Source organism: Typopeltis vanoorti, chromosome 11, assembly GCF_054136105.1.
Source record: "Typopeltis vanoorti isolate ZY-2024b chromosome 11, IOZ_Tvanoo_1.0, whole genome shotgun sequence".
Taxonomy (NCBI): Eukaryota; Metazoa; Arthropoda; class Arachnida; order Uropygi; family Thelyphonidae; genus Typopeltis; species Typopeltis vanoorti.
In genome coordinates, this window is record NC_143559.1 from 65,377,328 (window position 1) to 65,398,046 (window position 20,719).

Consider the following 20,719-nt stretch of genomic DNA (forward strand, 5'->3'; position numbering starts at 1 on the left):
AACTCAGAACTGCTCAGAATAACCATTTGATCGAACAAATGACGTCTGATTCTGTCTTCCTTATCAACTGAATCTATATCATAACTTTATATAGAATTTTAAATAAGTTACCTAATTACATAGAAAGTGTTCCGAACTATTGTATACTCCATTCATCTATTCATTAGACATCATCGAATGTGTATGGTCATTGCATAGGGGTGGACCACATCAGTTCTCGCCAGGCGGTTCGGTTGTATGCTTTCTGAAGGCTTCAAATCTCTGAAGATCAGTCACTCCAGACAGACTCTCTATCTATCTCATTGAGGGGGGGGGGGTACCATTTCCTCTTTTTCTAGGAACTTTACCTTCTCTTACTGTTTTGAGAAGTCCTCTTCCACCCTTTCAATGTGTCCAAAGTATTTCAGCTTTCTCATGTAAATGTTCAAAATCCAAAGTCACTTAGACATGCACCTTACTTGAAAAATCTGCGTTTTAATCGATTCAAACCATCCTCAGTGTGCGAAGTGTTCGTCTAGAAAACGTTTCACACGCGCGCGCGCGACGCAATTCAGGAATATTTACTGAATTTTGATGCTTATCACTAATCCAACTATGAAAACTGCTCATAAGAAGTGTAGAGAGAGAGAGAGAGAGAGAGAGAGAGAGATCGAAAGGTACACTGCTCAAAACAATTGTCGGAGATATTTTAGTTTCTTTCGGATAATTATAAATTTCTGCAAATAATTATAACTATGGTACTTTATACATGAATAAATATTTCTTACTTATGGACAGGGTGTAATTGATGAGATATTGCTTAAATAATCGATATTTATTACAAATTTAACAAACTATACATTTTAGCGTGAAATAATTTTAATAAGAATAAAACAAGAATATCCTCTAATTGTTTTGAGAAGTATATTAGTACCCGTAGAGTTTTATTTTATTTTATTTTTGGAAATGTACATATTTTTAAAAATATGAAAAATACAATGTCAAATTCAGTATTAGAGGTAATAATGGTTTATTATTAAGTTAGAAAAATAATAACAATTTACCGATAAAGGTGCCGTCGTAGCCTCTTCATGACTCTAGATGAAAGGTTTTATAGCTTCTGTTGCAGTCACAGTTCAGCTATTTACCGAGATAGTCGATCTTTGGCGCAGGTGATGAGAAATTTCCTGCCCCCCCCCCCCCCCAGTAAACTCTTGATTTTATTACCTCGACTAAAAAAAACGACAGTAGAATTCACAATGTTTTACACAATAATACTAGTTCGGATTAGGAACATAAAATGGCGGCAGTTATTTATTATATCTATTTCCTCTCCATACACTTCAACTAGAGATCGCATCCTCCTTCGTCATCGCTGTAAGGCTCTGATTGGGAATAACAAGATAAATCGAATTCATTTATTTTTTGATTGATAGTAAATCAACAGCAGCAACTACTTTTACCGACCTATAACATTTATCATTCAGTCATTTTATATTATTACGGTTGTCACATACTAACACATACATACACGCACGCAAATGTTTATTTATCTTACGGAACCGAGATATGTACAGCATATCTCTGTTTGAATATATAAAAAACGCAATTTTTAATGCACATTAATATTTGGCAATTGGTAATTTTATAATTTTAATGCACATAAACTGGTTTACACACCGTTAGCTACCAAACAACACATTCAGTGATGGTATTTATTTGCTTACTATGTATATAAACTAAAAAATTGACTTCACTACTTATTTTTCATACTTTTTCCACATACAACAGCAACACTGACGTGACAAAAAAAATTTCATCTCTGACAAAATTCTTTCTACCTACTTCAATAATTGCCAATTAGTCCACGATGAAATGTTCCCTCTGCCTCTGTGGAGGAAATAACTTGTTGAAGCCACCTGGTTTACTGTCCGGCACAAACCTTTCTAATGTTACATTAAACATTGCCTGGCTCTCAGAGAAAATGAACTGCTTATTCATTTTGGCTTCCTTAATAATGTATTCTAGGTGCTAATTATAAATAAACTAAGGAAACATCCTTTACGGCAGTAATTAGACATTGAATATTTAATTTTAAGTATTCATGTACGTTAATGCTATCAGATTTTATGGAAAATATAAATAATGCAATGTAATACCTTTTGTCAAACTTATATTGTTTATGCTATAAAATCATTTGATAGTAAAGCATATTTGCAAAATTTAAACCGTCGAACCGCTTTCTCCTGTTCCGATGGCAGATTAAAAATTAGTGGAGATCTACAACAAAACTGAAAGCCGCCCTTCCCAATATCGGAAATCAGAGAAATTCTATTCTCATTACGTTCCGTTTAGTTGTTCTTCCCTCCATTAAGGTACTGGTCCCTCGGGTACAATATCATATTCACCAAATCAAGCCACGTCCTATTTACAACATGACTGTCTAAGTATTTCAAGAAATTCAGATAAAATGCTTGTGTTATTGGACTATTGCGTTATGATAAAAATTATATCTCTGATGATATCTTTTTCTCGTCAGAATGACGTGAACTAAAATTATTCGGAAGTCAGTTTTTTTTAAAAAAATGTTAAAGTGACATTTAAACAAAAAAAGTGAGCCTGATTAGCCTTTAACCTTCGTACGTAGACTTTGTTCAGGCTTATAACATACATGTCATCGGAACAATATATCGTAATTTAAACTTTTTAATTAGGCTAACCATCTGTTTTTTTTAAAGTAATTTCAACTTTATCGAAAATATCAAATCTCCATAAGGTTTTCAGATGATTGTGAAATGTTCATTTCGCAATAACTTAAAACAATACTTGAGACGTCATTTTGAGGGAGGAGAGAAAATGGATAGGTGAAGTGAGCATTTGCATCGTTTGTTTCCCCATACAGCCACGAGATGGCATCACACAGGTGTCGTACGGCGGAATCATCAATTGCGCATAAAGATTCCGCACTGGTAGAAATTCATCTCCAGTTGATATAGAGGTTACTCAATGTTACCACAACAGGTTTGGCTTTGGTGTGATGCCTTCGGAATGAGGATTTGGGAAATTCTAGACAACCGCCACATGTTCCTGATCTTGTACCCAGTAATTTCCAATTTTTCTCTCTAGTTCACTGAAGGAACATCTGGCTTGCTGCGCATCGGCATCGATGGGCAGCAAATTGTCATTTCGTGTGTAGAGAACTTGATACCGATTTCTTCTAAGCCGGGACAGATGTTTTAATGATACAAAGGCGTAAATGTCTTTGGTGATCTCTTGGAAAATCATGTGTGCCAAAGTCGTTTATGTATGTTACATGCATTAGTATTGTAGAATAAAGTCTTTCGCGTAAGAGTACTTGTTACAGTACTCACTCTTGATTCCTCAAGAATTCCTATATATACAATAGGTAAAGAACTGATTCCTCTTAGGAATTAATTCTAATTCTTCACCTATTGTACTATGTATATGACCTTTTTCCTACGTCATGGATTAACTATTTTTCCACTTTTTACTTTTTATTCGCATTTCATTGACATATGATCTAAATCAGAGTTTTGTAACTTTTTATGGAGCAATTTCCTTAATTTATGCCACGAACTTTATGTTTCCTCTATTAGTTTACTCTTCGTGACACTTTTTAATATGATTTATGTTGGAACTGAATTCAAATATTGACAACAAATTAGGCTACTAATAGATTAGGTTTAAACATGTAACGTTTTCTTTTAACATTTAAATGTAATATGAAGTGGAAAAAGTATAACGTTCTAAATACAGTGTCCATTTAAAATAAAATATTTTAATTGAATGAGGGAACTGTTATTCTAGTCAAAATGCATCGGGAAACAGCATTTCTCTCTCTCTCTCCATTCCGATGAGATTCTCCACAGTGTAGGAATCATTAACTAAGTGGTGTTTCATTCTGTTTCTGCTAACGATAATGTTTTGATAGTCAAGCTTTACAAAACTTCGATTCTCCGTCAAAGAGAATCTTTCTGTACAGAATCTATATATGTGCTGCTTTTGCTTCTCCCCTCTTCGTAATCAATTCTCTGCTTTGTATATATGATCACACAGCATATATTACGTGCGGACAAGTGAATTTGGCGTGTATTTTTTTTCCCAATACACCACCTAGTGTTCATTCGGAATACGTAGAGAATATCGTTGTTATGTATCGAATTTGATCTTCTACACGCATTTCAGCTTAAATGGTAATTTCTGGAGGTCGTCATCGTTACCAGCCAGTACGCAGAAGTGATGAAATGCTAGTAAACCTTATTCTCGTCAGGCTAGCCGTTTGACTTCCATGCACCACTTAGAGAATTAGATTTAAAGGCTGTTAACATATATGCACACCACTAAGCATACGGCCTCCCGTAAATGGACAGGCCAAGACCGGAAGATTAATCCTTCTTGGTGACTACCCTTCACGTCCTCGATGGTTACTGTACAGGCCGGTAACTGCGATGCCCAGGACTGAGTCTGGAGTAGAATGCAAGGACATGTTTACCAGAGTTATACGGCTGACAGCAGGATTTATAACTGGGCGCAGTAAAGAGCACTTACGCAGTGTAACTGGAGCGTAATCATTAACTTCAGTAAATAGTAGTAACACTAGAAACTCAGCTTTGTCGTAATGGCTGTACTATATAATTTTCCTCTCTTCGCACTTCATAATTTCCCCTTTTTCCTACGTCATGCGTTCAGTTTTTTTTTTTTTTTTTACTTCTTCCTTGGCATTACCGATGTGTTATCCCTTTAAGGTTTTCATGATACCGTCATGGTAACTCCCTAAACGTCTTTTTTTCTGCACCGAACATCATCTATCAGTTAAGAATAGCTTTGAAGCCTACTGACTTGTCATGTATCGAGATGGCACCTGAAAGAGATGTTCTTGATTTATTCATGTATATAACTAGCTATAATTTTAGAAATTTTGACAAAACGAAGTAAATGAACGGTTTCGAAAGATACGTTAATAAAAAATACTTCTCGCTCATAATATCATCGTCATTTGTAGGTATGGAAAATAGTCACCTTAATTACATTGGTAGATTGGATATTAAACCCAACATTATTTCAAAGCCGAATGTTTGTAGAAACTATGGAAGTCTTGTAAGTTGATCTGAGAGCTTACGAGAATACAAATTTTGGCATCCCTGAAAAGAACAAAACTGTGAAGAGAACCAACCAGTTAGAAACAGCTGTCAGGCCAGTGAAATCTTTATCAAATGGACTAATAAAAGGCGAGTATATGGACGCTTGGGCAGCGCCCATATCTTTTAAGTAGTCCAAATTAAGGCAAGTCGGGGATCCTGAGGAATCTATTCTCGTAAACTCTCAGGTCAACTTACGAAACTTTCATAGTTTTTACAAACATTAGGCTTTGAAATAATGTTGGATTTAATATTCACTCTGCCTATGTACATCGCCGAAATGAAGTCTTTTGGCTCTTTCTTTAGTAATTAGTCAACTTAGTCTCTGTGGCTATTAATCAACATTCAACGTAAAATCAACGATATAATAAATGGAATAAAGGAGTGAATTAGAGACATCACTAATACGTAATAGATTCATTGTTTCTTTTATAGATAAGAAATTCGTAATCATGAAATTCGTAATTAATATGGCTTTTAATTTTAATTTATTATATATGTTACTCAGACTATAAAAGAAGACATAATCTAATCCTTGTAAAGTAGTCATAGATATTAAACATGAGAAATTCGAAGAATTCTGACCGGTAATCAAATAAATGCAATATTACCGTTCTTGATTGTGTGAAACATATTACGTGTGTGTGTGTGTGTGTGCGCGCGGTGCGAGCGAGAGTGAATGGACAGAATATTAGACATTACGTTTCTGGCTTTGAGAAAACAAGGCCTTTATATTTAAAAGTATTTATGGATACTCAAAGAACAACAAGGAAACATTACATTACATACATTACATTAATTTTACAGTACACAGTACTCTGAAGTTTTATTCTTTGACATTTGTATTGTACATATCAATGTACATACAGCACAATTATCAACTTTTAGTGATATTTTTGGATAGAGCGTAGCATTTATTTTGTTTTCTGAATAAACGTGTTTTTTTTTCTCGCATTTTGATAATTAATTTCGTTGTTCATGTTTCAGTAAATACATTAATGAAATAAAAACTGAGATGGACTGAGTTATTTTTGCGTGGAAGAGAAAGTTTTAGAATGGAAAGAGTTAGAATAAATATTTAATAATATTTATTCAAATAGCTAATGCAATTTGAAATGCTAATTGCTAATTAAATATTTCTTTTTAGGGAATTTTACTATATACAGATGGAGAAATACGCCAGACAAGCTCTAACGGAAGGCGTCAAAAATCCAGAAGACCTAAGAGTGACTGCTGATTCAGAGTTACTGCGTGTTCTCAACCTTCACTACAATCGCAATAATCACATTGAGGTGCGTATAGTTCAGATAAATATTAAGGTTAATATTAAGGTAAGGTAATTAAGGTAAAATGTTAAGGTTAGGTTAGGTTTGGCGTTATTACAAAATGCGAGATACTTCCAGATCTATATTTCTGTCCAAAATAAATTCATGTTTTGCTGAGTGTAGGGGTTGCGAGTCGATATACAGAAATGCAGGATTGTAACTCAAATTATTAATTTAATGAAAAGCTGTCCTAATTTAGAAATAGGCTTTCCTCTAATAAGTACTTCGAAATTACTTTACACACCTGAAAAACGGCTATTAGGATCTAGAAGATAAAAGTAAAATTTAACATCAGATTTTATTGACTGCAGTAATTCTGTAAGGAGACACTCTTCCAATTCACTAACGCCGGTGTATTAAGTTGTATTCCGAAATCATATAACGCTTTTCCTCTAAGTAGTGACTGCTTCTTCACAGGCTGTGGTTCTATTAGGACAGCAACTGAACATCACCGCAATCTGATAGTTACCTTAACTTGCCAAAAACTATGATCGAAAATCAGAGCTTTGTGTAAGATTAGTTTGGTTCTAATATTTTATGGATTGAGGAGCATGAATTCAAGGAAAGATCTCATACTAATACAGGTCGGATCTTTCTGCAAAGGTTTCCACGAGTTCTTAGCTAAAAGCATACTTGTCAAAGTGACATTACACTTCGGTGTCCAGAGTTCCATATTTCACATTGAAATCTAGACAGCACTACATGGAACAAAACTACGCCATAAATCACTTCATGCAACTTTACTCTGGGTATGATGAAACGGATAGGCGCTTCTTCTGGGAAACGCGTACGTCTACTCATTCTCGTCCTTCAAATGGACGTCATATACTCCACAGCATTACATGCTACTGTTGCAAAGATTGCTGATTTCGCTCGTTGTTGCATTAAGTTGTTAGGAGGCGTCTCGATCCGAATGCACGTGTTTTTTCTGCTCTGCGAACAGATACTGTAGCACAGCTAAGGAATAGAGATCGGTTTCTGTGTGGCGAATTAGTCTGTGTGGGTTATTCGTTTACCTTTCTGCTTTTTTGTTGCCATCTACATGCCACACGATCACTAGCGATCATTTTGTTGGGATTGTTTTACCCACTATGGTATAAAAGTCTATGTTGCAAGTGCATTGTGTTTGTATGCATGGATTTTGCAGTCGGATAATCTGTTTTTACTGAAATAAATCTTTAATTATGTTAAAGATTTATTTCAGTTACCGCAATAAAACTTGGAGAATATTGGACTTTGAATGGATCATTTCCAAAAAAATCCAACATTATTTCAACATTATTAAAAATCCAACATTATTAAATCCAACATTATTTCAAAGCCGAATGTCAACGTTTCCAGGTCAAATTTTAAACCCTAAACTAAAGTTTGCAGTTTAAAATTTGATCTGGAAACTTTAATTACTCGTATACCTGAAAAATTATATATAAAGTGTGCCGGAACTGGAAGTTGCTGTGTTACATTACTAGCATAGTTTATTAGCAAAGCAAACTAGATTAATCAAGACATCAGTTTAAAAGAAATTATTCTCTTTATCAAGTTTTACTCATTTGGCAGCTTCCTTTATCTGGCCACCAGTCTCAGTTTCACTTAATTAGACTGACGTTTGAGCTAAAATATATTTGCTGTTTCGAATTATATAATGATCGTTTTATATTGGAATATGAACTGCATTAATTTACATTGTCGATGAAACATGACAAAATTGCATTCTAGTCTTTGGAGGGAAGTGTAATATTAAACTGGGAATAAACTTGTTTGCATTATATAGTCATTATGCAAAATCACGTACCAAATATGTGTAGATAAAAGGGGGAGAAAGACACTGAAATTTATATTAACCAAGATCATCAGGTCTTACGCTAATACTGGAAGAACATCTTATGTGTTAACACATAAGATGTTCTATTTTTAAAAAAAGCAAACCGCAAAGTACATTACTTCGAGAGTACGTTCATTATCCTTTGGCACCTCTATCAATGAAATCTTTAAAAATCTTGTTTTTCTGAGCTCTATAAAATTAAGATATAATGAGAATGGTTCTCAAGCTACACCTTTTAATGCATTAGTTCAGAAAATGGTTATACTTATCAAAATGTACCAGTGTTACAAAACGTTCTCATACTGATTTAAAAACAAAAAAGTACACTTGGTTTATACACCGGGTCCAGTGCTTTTGTGCCTGCTGATGGTCCTCTTCCTTTGAAATCGCAATATTTGCGATCTCTCTGTATCTAGGAAATGTTTTTCAAATCTCCGTTCTTTGAACTGAAATTTTATCTTGGAGAAAGAAAAGAAAAAGAAGTCGCAGAGAGGTGGATTTATATCGTACAGAGGGTATGAAATCGCTGTCATATTGTTCTTAGCTAAAACCTCTTGCGCTGGAGCACTGAAACAACCAATCTCTATGTGCGCAAAACACACACACACACACACACACACACACACACACACACACACACACACACACACACACACACACACACACACACACACACACACACACACACACAAACCAGTAATAATAGTGGAGAACAGTTTGGCCTGCAAGAAACCAATTCCTGAAAACAATCAAAGAAAGCAGCATGCTTTTCATGGTCATCTGGACCTGCGCGATAATCTGTTGTATGGGCAGGGTGAGGATTGGCCTCTTCTTATTATTATTATTGTTACATTATATTGTTACACCTCCAGGGAATGCAAAGACTCATCGAGGGAGGGCACCTGCTCTATAATTCTCCGTCTCCACCACTCCACTAGCCGCAACTACCTTCATCATCTACACCAGCGCCATCTACCGCCACCACTATTTTCACAGACAATCACAAACATCCACTCCCACTGCGGGATTCGAAACCCACAGCTTTTTGGCTGGAGAACGGATACGCTAACCACTCGGCCAACCAGTTAATATTAATATCACTTATATATTAATCACACATATATTAATATATATTATATTAATATATAATATAATACTAACAGCCAAACGCACCGTTTAGGGGCAGAAAAATTGAGTAATAGCTAGTGTAAATCTTTATTTGCCTCAAGGAATGCTTTTCTGTCTCATCAGGAACCACAGACTGACAATTACTTGTTATCATAGAATATAAGTGGCTTAATTTAAGCGAACATTATCGTTTGACTAGCTACACTAGTGATATATATTTCCGAAAATTGGGCAACTTGTAATTCATGTTTTCAAGTTTTTGGAAAGTCAGGTTCAAATTTCAGTATAGCATAACCATGTATCTGCAAAAATATGACAAAATTCATTCCATTCTAAATATGTACCCAAACTTATTTAGAATGATTTTCTTGGAAATTTTTCTGATTACTCTTAATGAATTCATAATGTTATGAGTTGTTTCTGCAACATGCTGGGCTTTCATAAAATGTGACACCCACATACAGGTTTAACTGCGCAGCGGCGAGATAGGGAACTGCTTGAGTAGGAGGTTAATAGATCTGGGAGTAAGTCCTCGTAGAAAATACCAAAGGATATATCATGAGCTACCGCTGATGAAATCGCACAAAGGGGGGGGGGGGGTTAAAAATACTTTATTATTTTTTATTTGCTTCCTATCCGCCAAGGTACCTTGACGGATTAGTAGATAAATGCTTATTTTTATGATTTATTACATATTTTATAAATACTAAATTTTATAACAAACAAAATCGAAGATATGTTACTGAACAAATTACTGACTAGTTTCTCTTTTATTTCGCAGGCACCTGAAAGCTTTCGATATGTTGTCGAACAGACACTACGAGAATTCTTTAAGGCTCTTTTGGCTGGAAAAGATCAGGAACAGTCTTGGAAAAAGGCTATTTACAAGGTCATCGCTCGGATGGACGACAACGTTCCAGAATACTTCAAATCGCCTAATTTCCTAGAGCAGTTGGAGTGAAGGAATCTGATTTTTAATGGAAGCTTCAAGGGATCTGATGAACTGTTGTCCTGACAGCAGATGCCTAAATTCACACTTGTTACATCTAACCCAACTGCACTGTCGAATGCAGTTAGGAAAGTCGTTAACAGACTGTTAAAAGAACGATCTTTTACATTTTACAGGTGGCTGTGTTTATGATTAGGCCTGCTTTTACTTAGATACACACTTCACTCTCGAATCGAGAGTCGAGACTGTGCCTTCAGAGAATGCTTCGTAGTGGATGACAGAGGTAAATCTCGTCGCCAGATGTCGCTACAAGCTGAACAATGTCTTCTTTCCAGATGATCAACCAAACTGGGACTTTTTTCTCTTTTGTTTCGTTGTTTTAGACCATCCTTTATATTGTAAATAGATTGATGGCACTAAAATGAGTGTCAAAGAAAAGACTGAACTTGTTTTCTTGTCTGTCACTCTTGACCCAGTGAAAGTGCTGATAGAGGAATGGCTCCCCTGTTAGGTGGATAATCTGCCCAGCGCCGTGAAGCAGAACAAAAGAAAAAAAAATCAGAACTGTTTCTTTTACATGCACTTTTGTACAAGTACTGCTTCATTCTCGAAGTGGTGTTTAAATTTCTGAGTGGTTTTGTGTAAATTAGTCCTGAATCTTATTACAACGCATGATGAGTGGCCTAGTCACGATTTCTCCCTGCCAGGGTACAAAAAGCCTCTCGGTTTCCGCCCTGGCTTCACTGTCTTTTTAGTTTGTGCACCGAATTTCTTCGTAGTGCTAAGCACTGTAGTAATTTCAAAAAGAAAATGTGATTTTTAAACGTTGAAAATAGAATGAACTATGCATTTTTCCATATCTTTAACAATCTGCCATTCACGTAAATGGTGAATATTTTCATATCGAAGACTGAACATCTCGTGTATTGTGCTAGTATCATATAATGTTTACAAATTTTACATTATTTTTATTGTACGGAGGGTTTTCGTGAGTTGATAATCAAACAAATAGTACTGCAAAAATGCTAAATACCAAAGTAGGTGTTAGCAAACCTTCCTTCTCACCAGACGGTCTGGTTGCTTCTGATCAAACCAAAGTCTTAACCAGGTCATAAATAGTCATAACAACAGTAGCACAAGCTAGTCATTGCCCCCATTTTTCCTTTTAATTTATTGATTTTTGCTAACAGAGGAAAGGAGGCTTCAGTCAGTTTTTGCTTGAGAAAATTATATAATAAGTAGTGATTTGTGTTTCTTTATCTTAGTTTGCTCACTGGAATGCAACCAGCGTCTGGTGATCATTAGAGGAAGGGGTCTCTTCACATCCCGGCTTTAAGGTCATCTAGTCAAAGAATCTCTGTTTAATCTCTGTTTTCTAAATGCTGTTAACGTACAGATTTCTGATTCTGACATCTGCTCACAGTGACCTTGTAATTCTGTTCATGGTGCTGCTTGTGATCTGCGGTGATGTTCACCTATGCACCAAACGTTTTGCTAGAAAGATTCAAGACTACGTCATCAGCACCCCAGAGGTGTCTTTCGTCTTGGTTGAACCAATACTTTTCCGAAGCTCACTCAAACGCAGCAACATAACTGACCTTTTCTCCATAATCAATAGACTTGCAGTTCTCGCACCAAAGATTTGAACTAGATTCCCGAACAGCAGTTTGTACGTTCGCATGCTGTTTTGTTACTGTGATGGCGGACAGCCTACCGCATAGAGTTAGCAAGAAAAATTACCAAATGGCACAAAATGTGGACCTGGTAGGTCTTTGTCCATGAAGGCGGGTAAAAGAGGGGTATTCATTGTAGGAAAGATAGCTTCTGTTTCCATTGTAACCGGCACATCGTTTTCGACTACAATCTTAGATGCTTCCGCTATTTGCTGACTAAATACGGCAACCCTACGACTGTCTTGAAGGTTGTTGGAAAGATTTATTTCTCCGCAGAAGGTAAAAAGACTTCTGATCATCAGCTTGGCTGGAGTGTTTAGGGTAGCCGTGTGTGTGCGTGTATGAGTGTGCATGCGTGTGTGTGTGTGTGTGCGCGCGCCTTCGTGCGTGCATCTGAAAGCTTAAAGGCGAGGGACCAGTTTCTTAGTTTCCAGTAGTACCTAGAAGATTTCCCCGAGCGGGAACATTCCAACATATGTGATATGTATCATTTGATCTTTCAGCCACGCATTTCTCTTGGTGGCACGCATTGTTTTGTCATATTTCTCATAGAAAGCGAAGCATATCGCAAATATGCATGATCTGCACAAACTTGCCTTGCCCTCCTTTCTGCCGTCGTGATTTCAGTGTGCCTGTTCTGCATTTCTTTTTATGCACGTTAACCGGTTAGAATGGTTTTTTCTAGTAGAAAAAAAGAGTGACAAAAGGGGGTTTCCTATCACTTAAGGAAAGGTTACCTTCGGACTTAGCTACTTTTGCCGCAGTACACATATCCGAGCCTTATCCGGATTTTTCTGGTTAGTGTGGGCCGGCGTTTCGACCCGTGAAGCAGAAGTCCCAGCACACAAGTCAATGCTTAAGACCAGGTTTATGACACGAATAGTGGAATTCTTGTATTTTTTCCTTCAGACATCTTTACGATCCCCAAATGAACTAGGAGTACATTTAAAAAAAAAAGCGTTTTCTTTTTGGCTTGTTTCAGAAATGTGTGAAGCAATGCATTATTAGAATCTACAGTTTTAAGTAAATTTAAGTAAATAATTTTAAGAATCTCTTACCTAGAATTCTAATGTATATCAAAATTTGTTAACTACATTAAAAATTGACCTTATGGACAAATTTCGTGTTGAATGTGTCTTAAAGAGAGTGGAAGTGTAAACATCTGATTTTTCAGAACTTTCTTTGACATTCTTTCCTTCCTACAGATACAGTTATCACGAAATCCGCGTAAAGAGAAATATATTCTAATTAATTCTGATGTATATAGTTGCACTGCACAAACAAAAGGTGAGGTTTGGAATTCTAGGAAGGAGACGAATAATTTGTGTTGTTTCACTATTGAAGATCAATTTAACAAGCATAACTTAGGTTTTAATTATTGAAACTAATAAGAAGCCAAAAAATTAGGTGCTACTGTATTCTTTCAAAGCTAGTGACGAAGTGAACACATTGAAAGGGAACGGAGGTAGGAAGAGTATTTGAGGATGCGGTTCCTTAAGTTGGTCTCCATCCTCGATGCTAGTTTACATATTAAACACTGTGTACTACCGTTTGGCGCCAGCATCAAGTTTGCTGACGTCATCGGCAGAAGGACACCTCGTAAAGTCGGCTCATGTTGACATAGAAACTGTCTCCATCATCTTTCGTCAAAAGATGTAATCACGTCCGCACGGTAATTGTTTCCCACTTTAAGTCGTCGCCGCAGCTGTTAATTAAGGACATCCTGACTCTATGTCCTTCTCTGTCTTCTGTGGGAAACGTCTCTGGCACAGCGGCACCAAGTCTTGACCTCAAGGTCATGGGATAGATCGACAGGAAACCTGTAGACAGTTTCCTTTTTCGAAACTTTTTTCCTGACACTTATGTCTTCCAGTTGCAAACCAATTATTGTCTGCACATGCGTCACCTAGTGGATCAAATGTTTCAAGATAATAAGCAGAGTATGCTATAAGTAAATTAACAGAGTCTAATAGCCAGCTGGAAAATAGGCGAGGTTGTTTAAAGATCGTTATTAACTATGCAGTATTTTATAATTGTGTACAAGATCCTTGAAGAATCACCCAGTAGATGTGTTCACAGCGTCACTTGCAAAACACCACATAGAAATGTCATTAAATAATCATTTAGAGCTAGTGGATTTTTGAGTAAGGAGTGTCTCAAGTTATTTTTATCATAAATTATTTTAAAGAGTAGAATTATAAATTGCACCATCGTCTATCAGATGATATCTTGAATATTTAATGGAATCGAAAGGACACCGAACTATCATAGCAGTTTACGAAGAGATGACATCATCGTTAAGCCCAAAATTATTTTTCTTCAATTATTATGTTCTCCGTGTCTAGTTTATTCTTTTATTCTGAGTTATGTTCATAGTGAAGTTTGTGTTGCTGTTACGGAAAATCAAGTTCCTTTCTTATTATTATTATTATTATTATTATTACAAAAAATGTTATTAGAGTTTTTTTATGTGAAAAGTCAATAAACCAAAGTACTCCACTGTGTAAAACAAAGTATTTGCTTAAGGATGTACGAAAATAAAATGCTGTGATCACCTGTTTATATATCTCTGTATATCTGTCTATATATATAATATATATATATATAATATATGGCTGGCTTCACTGGTCAAAACTGCCTCTTTATGTGATACTTTTATTGTTTACAAATGTTCTTGTTTTTGTGAATCCCTTTTTTAGTCAAAATACAGCAGAAAAATAAATTGTGGGAGTTGGTCGACCAACCCGGTAGCGTAATTGAACGTATCCCCTCTGATACCTACTCCCTCACATTCCAGTAGTTTCAAATCTGGTGTTGACATTCCATTTTCTATGTAATGATAAACGTCTTTAGAGGTTGTAGTTTTTTTGATTAACGTTCTAGCACTATAAAGTTGTAGCCGTCCCTTGGGAAATGGGAATTCAAATACAGTTCTCTGATATTACGAGATCAAATTGTTTTCTATGGAGCAGATCTGCCGGGATGGTGCTGCCATCTAGGCACGACCCATACCGTATGGTGCTGCCCCCAATGGAAGTACCCGGCCTCCATTTTTTTGTGAGAGCCGTTAAGTAGAAGGCTCTATACAACATAGTAAGTGCCTTGCCAAGTGGTCCACCCAGCTATATTTTGTCTGCAACCTTTTCTGTGATATTAGGCAGCGAGTTATGGGGATACAAAACGTGCCTGTGGTTGGGCTATCAAGTTAGAAAAAGTGATCAGCATACACTGCACCGAAACGTATCAGATAAGACTGTTTTAATGATATGCGTGATGCATAAAGCAAATATTTATAAATAAACAAACAAATATATATATATATATATATATATATATATATATATATATATATAAATGTCCTTTGTGAAAACTACTGTGAGTGTGTCTCAATTTTCCAGTTTCACACGTCTAACTCGCCATACAAAATGTAAATAAAGAAATATATATATATATATATAATTAAGCCTTAAATTGTTGTTTAGATGTATATAAAGTTGACTGTGGAAATTTTCCACTTCGGTTTCCGTTTCATATGGTCCATTAATCTTGCGGAGATTTGGAATTCCCGTTTCCCATGTGACATTTCTCACTTTGTGGTGGCAATGAACAGACAGAGACAATGGAAGTTGTGTGTGTTGTGTATTTATAACAGAACAAAGAGCACTTTTATTATTATTATAATTATTATTAATATTATTATTATTATTAATTATGTATTATTATGTATACTTCTTTGAGGTTAAGCAATCTTTAATTTATTATTGAATGTTTATTTAACGTGCACTTCACTTTCCAGTAATGTGTACATGTACGTCACTTGCTGTATGTAAACGTTGCACATCATCATCAAAATCAGAAATGTAAAATCACTGGTTAGACATTTAGGAGTGAATAGATTTAGCGATTCTAACATGTACCTTTTTCTATGTCCATCTTTTTTCTCCCTTTGGAGTCTCTATTGTACGGTATTCTCTCGTAAGAATACTTAAATCTTATGTCGAAAGAATGGTATTTATTACTTACGATTTCCCAAATCCTGACTGTTCAGCAGATTTTCATATTTTAAGGAAATATATACCGCTATTTATTGGCAATCATGTGAGAGTCAGTAATCGCTACATAGTGCATAACGTACATGTCCTTCTGATCTTAGCTCAAATAAAATGATTTGTAACAAATGTGGTCCTTATTTTTGTACTCACCTTTTTTATATCATACGTCATTATTTTTTCAAGTTTGTAGTTGAATCATTAGAAAGTACCAATGCATTACTGAAATCACAAGAGAGGGACACAAGAACGTATCCTTTTAATTCGAAAAAACGGCCATGTGTGTGTGTGTGAGAGAGAGAGAGAGAGAGAGTATTCGTTTTCTAAAAGTAAAGTCTTCTTTACAATGTTTTTGCTTTTGCTTTTTGATTAATACTGATCTGGATAATGGGATTCATCCGAGAAATATACACTGATACAACAAGGAAAATATGACGTTTGTGCCAATCAAATTTTTTTTCCTTTTCCTAAAAAAAAAGCGGATAATTCAATAAAGGTGCAGAAAGGCTTCTTAGCGAATCTGACTACTTGAAATGAATTAATAATTCGATATGTTTGCATTATTTAATAGAATAATGAATGAGGCTTTTCTGGACTGCTGTTTCTTAATGATAGTCACTCTTTTTTAACAGACTAATGAAAAACTAGGAAGTTCAAAACTTTAAAATGTTCAATATGTACTTATGAATTATGAAGCAAAGTAAATAGTTTTAATTATCCGCCTTTAGATTTCATTTTTATTTCAGATAATTTTGTACCAGTGAAGATTTATTTCAAATTACAATTAACCCATTATTTTAAATTGATCTTTGAGAAAACAATGTGAAATAAAAAGTAGTAGAGATTGTTATTTGTGCTCTAAAACACGATTTGAGATAGCAATGCTGCTTAATAGATCACACTCGTTGCATCACTATAGCCCCTTCAGAACATTTCACAATTTTATATTTAACTATTTCAATAAATTATGAAATAGAATTGCCTCATTCATCAAACACGTATACTTAGGATTATCAATATTCCGATTCACATCATCTTGGCACCTTTCTCTCCTTTGAAGTTTTTGGATTTTATAATACCTGGATGAAAAATTTTCATTTCGATATCAAATAAACGAGATATGCCAACCAAGGCTAAGAGTTTTATACCAAAGCATAATTTATGAGTGTTATGATCGTTATTTATGATATTTTTCGGCATTTGATCTCTTATTGGACACCATATGGTCATTCTCGTACCTCAGAGCATTTTGGAAGTGAACGTCTCTGCTGGAGGAAGAAGTGATAGGGTCGCAGATGCCCTTTTCACACAGAATTAGTAAGACAATCACAAACGCCTATGCCCACAGGCGGATTCGAATTCGGAGCCTGTTGGTTGAAGAGCGAGTGTCCTGTCCACTCGGCCAACCAGGCATAAATATGAATAGCGACTGAATATTTTAGGAATCACGATTGATTTCTTTATTCAGTCTAATTCAATTTAAGGAGAATGTTGACAAAAATAAAGAATGACAGAAAAAGAAATGTGGGTATTAGGAATAATTTAGGACTAAAACGTGTTGAAGAAATGCTCGTAAACTCTCGCTTGAATTTGGACACTAATGAGAATGAACTTAGAAAGAACACGAAGAAGAATGTATGAAATGAAATATGAGAGGAAAAAGAGGTGGAGAGGCCAGATAAGAGAAGATCTAGAAAAGAGAAACCTGAACTGGCTGTACAGTATTCGTAAAGGAAGAATTTGGGAGGATAGACGGAAATAGAGAGATTTGATCCGCCCAAATTAACAGTTCTTGTCGAACAGTTGTTGCTTAAAGAAAATAAGAAGGAAATATTTTTACTTTTTAATGAATACCTACACCGTATGTTATTAATACGCTGTAGACATTGAATGTCTCGTTCCATGAATTTCCAAATGCAAAAAGTGTTGTCTGAGCAAAGGATTTAACTCAACCTGCACAAGTTGTAAAAACTGATATGCAGAGGTATGAAGACAACCAGTCCTGTAGCAGATCGTTTTCCGATCTCAGAGGTGCATTATCATAAATGTGATACGATTCTCGATATCTGATAAGATAAATAATAAACTTGTACAATTGCAAAGCTGCAGTTGCAAAACAGAATTTTGATCAAGTATGTTTGTTTAGCCATATTCCTTTAGGAAAGAATCATGGCATTTACCTTTTCACGTCCATGAATGGAAACAATAACAAATATGCAAATGATACGAGATATTCGCATTCCTGTAGCCTAATTTCTGTGGATATTTGTATCGTTTGGAATCATTTGACGACTTTTTACCACTAAGACGGTCCTATTTAAAAACCTGAAAGTTCTCAACAAAGTTTAGTAAATATTTTGAATACCAAATTGCATTCAATTCCATTATAGCCACAAAAGTTTTGTCATCATTTTCTGGTGTGATCAATGATGTGCCAGATATTATGACTGCCCAACGCAATATTTCATGGTCAAACTCATATCAACAATTTCTTCCAGACTGATTAATATATCATCTTCTTATTGGACTATTACATTCCGGTCTCCTATGACACTACTAACCCCGCGATCTGCTTAAATCTTGTCCTGCTCTGGTATTTCCCCTTGCTATCTGGCATTAAACATCTGTTTTTGCTAACATCTTCTCTCCCATTTTTCAGTGACTATATGTCACCCTAGATTAGCTCTGCTAACACATTCCTGAATAGTAACGATATCAAGTTCGTTCATAATATCTTCATTTTTCATATAATTCTGCCATTGAGATCATCTGTTCACTCCTCTCATTTTTCTCACAACGCTTACATTTGTGTCTCAAATCAACTGTTTAATTTCTAACCCAATTCTCAGTTCCATAATTTAAAATTGGCTTGAACACTGTCTTGCATTCTACTAGTTTAGTGTTTTGAAAATCTCTTTCTCTCTCTCTCTCTCTCTTCCAAATAAAATTCTTCAACTGGCTCTCTCTCTTTCTCTCTCTCTTCCAAATAAAATTCTTCAGCTGGCTCTCTCGCCATAGTACATAGCAGCTTTCGTTATTTTGTTAGCTTAACTAAAATTTGTTCCTAAAGTGCTGAAATATTCTGCTTGTTCTGCACTGAGAATACAGTTGTTTTTCATGTTCGTCTCTTTTCATAGTTTTATTTTTATTGATGATTTTTATTCTAAATTTACACGGCAACTACTTAATTTCTGGTTAAAGATCCTTGTGTACTGGAGTTTGTTTAAAAGGGAAATATCTGCTGCTTATAGTAAAGAACAAAGTTTAATAATTCCTATTTGAATATCGGATTAATATCCAAAATGATATTATTATTTCATTCTTTAGAAAACTTTTCAAATGACCTGAATGGAACCATTTGAATCGTTCGATTTGCAGCAGATCGTCCGTTTAAAATAAAATTGACTTAGCCTCGACAAATTTTTTTTCGCGCCTAAATGCCAAATTTTATTAAATTTCTTTCAGTCACAGCGGAACTCTGCTATATGTGTACACACGGGCAGATAAAAGGAATATAATTGATGCTGACGGATTTTGTGAGACTCACCCAAAACTAGGGACATAGAATAAACGGCAAGATAAAGTTCGATATTGTATTAAATGAGCAACAACAGGCATCGAAGATACCTGCTGCGTATCAATGAATTTAGTGCGCGCTTTGCAAAATACTCTTTACAAATTTGATTGCAATTACTCAAGTATGATCAAGACAATTCTTTGCATTTGGGAATATATCAAAAAGCGCACAATAAAAGTTTCTCCTTAAGTCTTTGTGATATGATCGTTTCCTCATCCTTCTTGATGAGCACCACACTGTATATCTAAATAATTTCCCAACGTAGACATTGCTTAATTTTCTCTAGTTGTCTACGTGGATTCGTATCTGACTTCACTGAAATGGAGTCGCCCAATACTTTGTTACAGTAATGTATGAATCCTGATTAGCTCCTTGACACATCATTGCAGTTGCATGTAATTGTATGCTATTGTCATACTTTCATTCAATTACTCTGTCTCTCAGAATTGCTTATATTAGGGATGTCCTACTTTGGCCCTTTTCCGTCTTAGTTTGCTATCCTATTTATTGATGAGATTATGACCTTATTTAAGTGATCTAAACAGACAAAAGGAAATAAGAGCAAGGAAGAAAAGAAGGTATACACTCGGCGAAATAGAGTAAATGTTAGATGTGTTGGAAATTGCGCGGTTAATGCGACATTAGTTTGGACTGATGGATTGTTACAACATATCCTTTTGTTATAGTACAATTGATAAACCTGTGAAGCGCTTTAAAACTTTACGTGAAAATATATGACCTTGGTGTTGCCTTCAACGCCGCGGAAACAAGTTATTTGATGGTCAATATCTATCTAGCTGGCGCATGTAATTAATGCGAATTTACAAGACGAACAGCTCGGCAACAAAAGTTTAAAACCGACATAACTTCAATGTCCTCTATGAAATACATCCTCAACTGAGATTTAGAACTATGCTGAAAGTGCCATCTGTTGAAATAGCTGCATGTTCTTATTTATTACATATTTTTTAATAATCTTCTCCATTTTTCTCGTTCTGTGCATGGATGAATAGTCTGATAGATATTTTATCCAAAACACCTGAAAACCTGCAAATAAA

The 20,719-nt window shown here is 35.4% G+C and overlaps 1 protein-coding gene across 2 annotated transcripts in view; it reads left to right on the forward strand.

Annotated features, from left to right (window-relative positions):
- The window catches only part of pros (homeobox protein prospero), a 104,662-nt gene extending 90,067 nt beyond the window's left edge, over window positions 1-14,595 (forward strand). For both annotated transcript variants that reach the window (XM_090400141.1, XM_090400142.1), the window contains exons 4-5: window positions 6,286-6,430; window positions 10,195-14,595. In XM_090400141.1, coding sequence (XP_090256267.1) covers window positions 6,286-6,430; window positions 10,195-10,374 — 325 coding nt within the window. In that variant the 3' untranslated portion in view covers window positions 10,375-14,595. The remainder of the gene's footprint in view (window positions 1-6,285; window positions 6,431-10,194) is intronic.
- The last annotated feature ends 6,124 nt before the right edge of the window (window positions 14,596-20,719 follow it).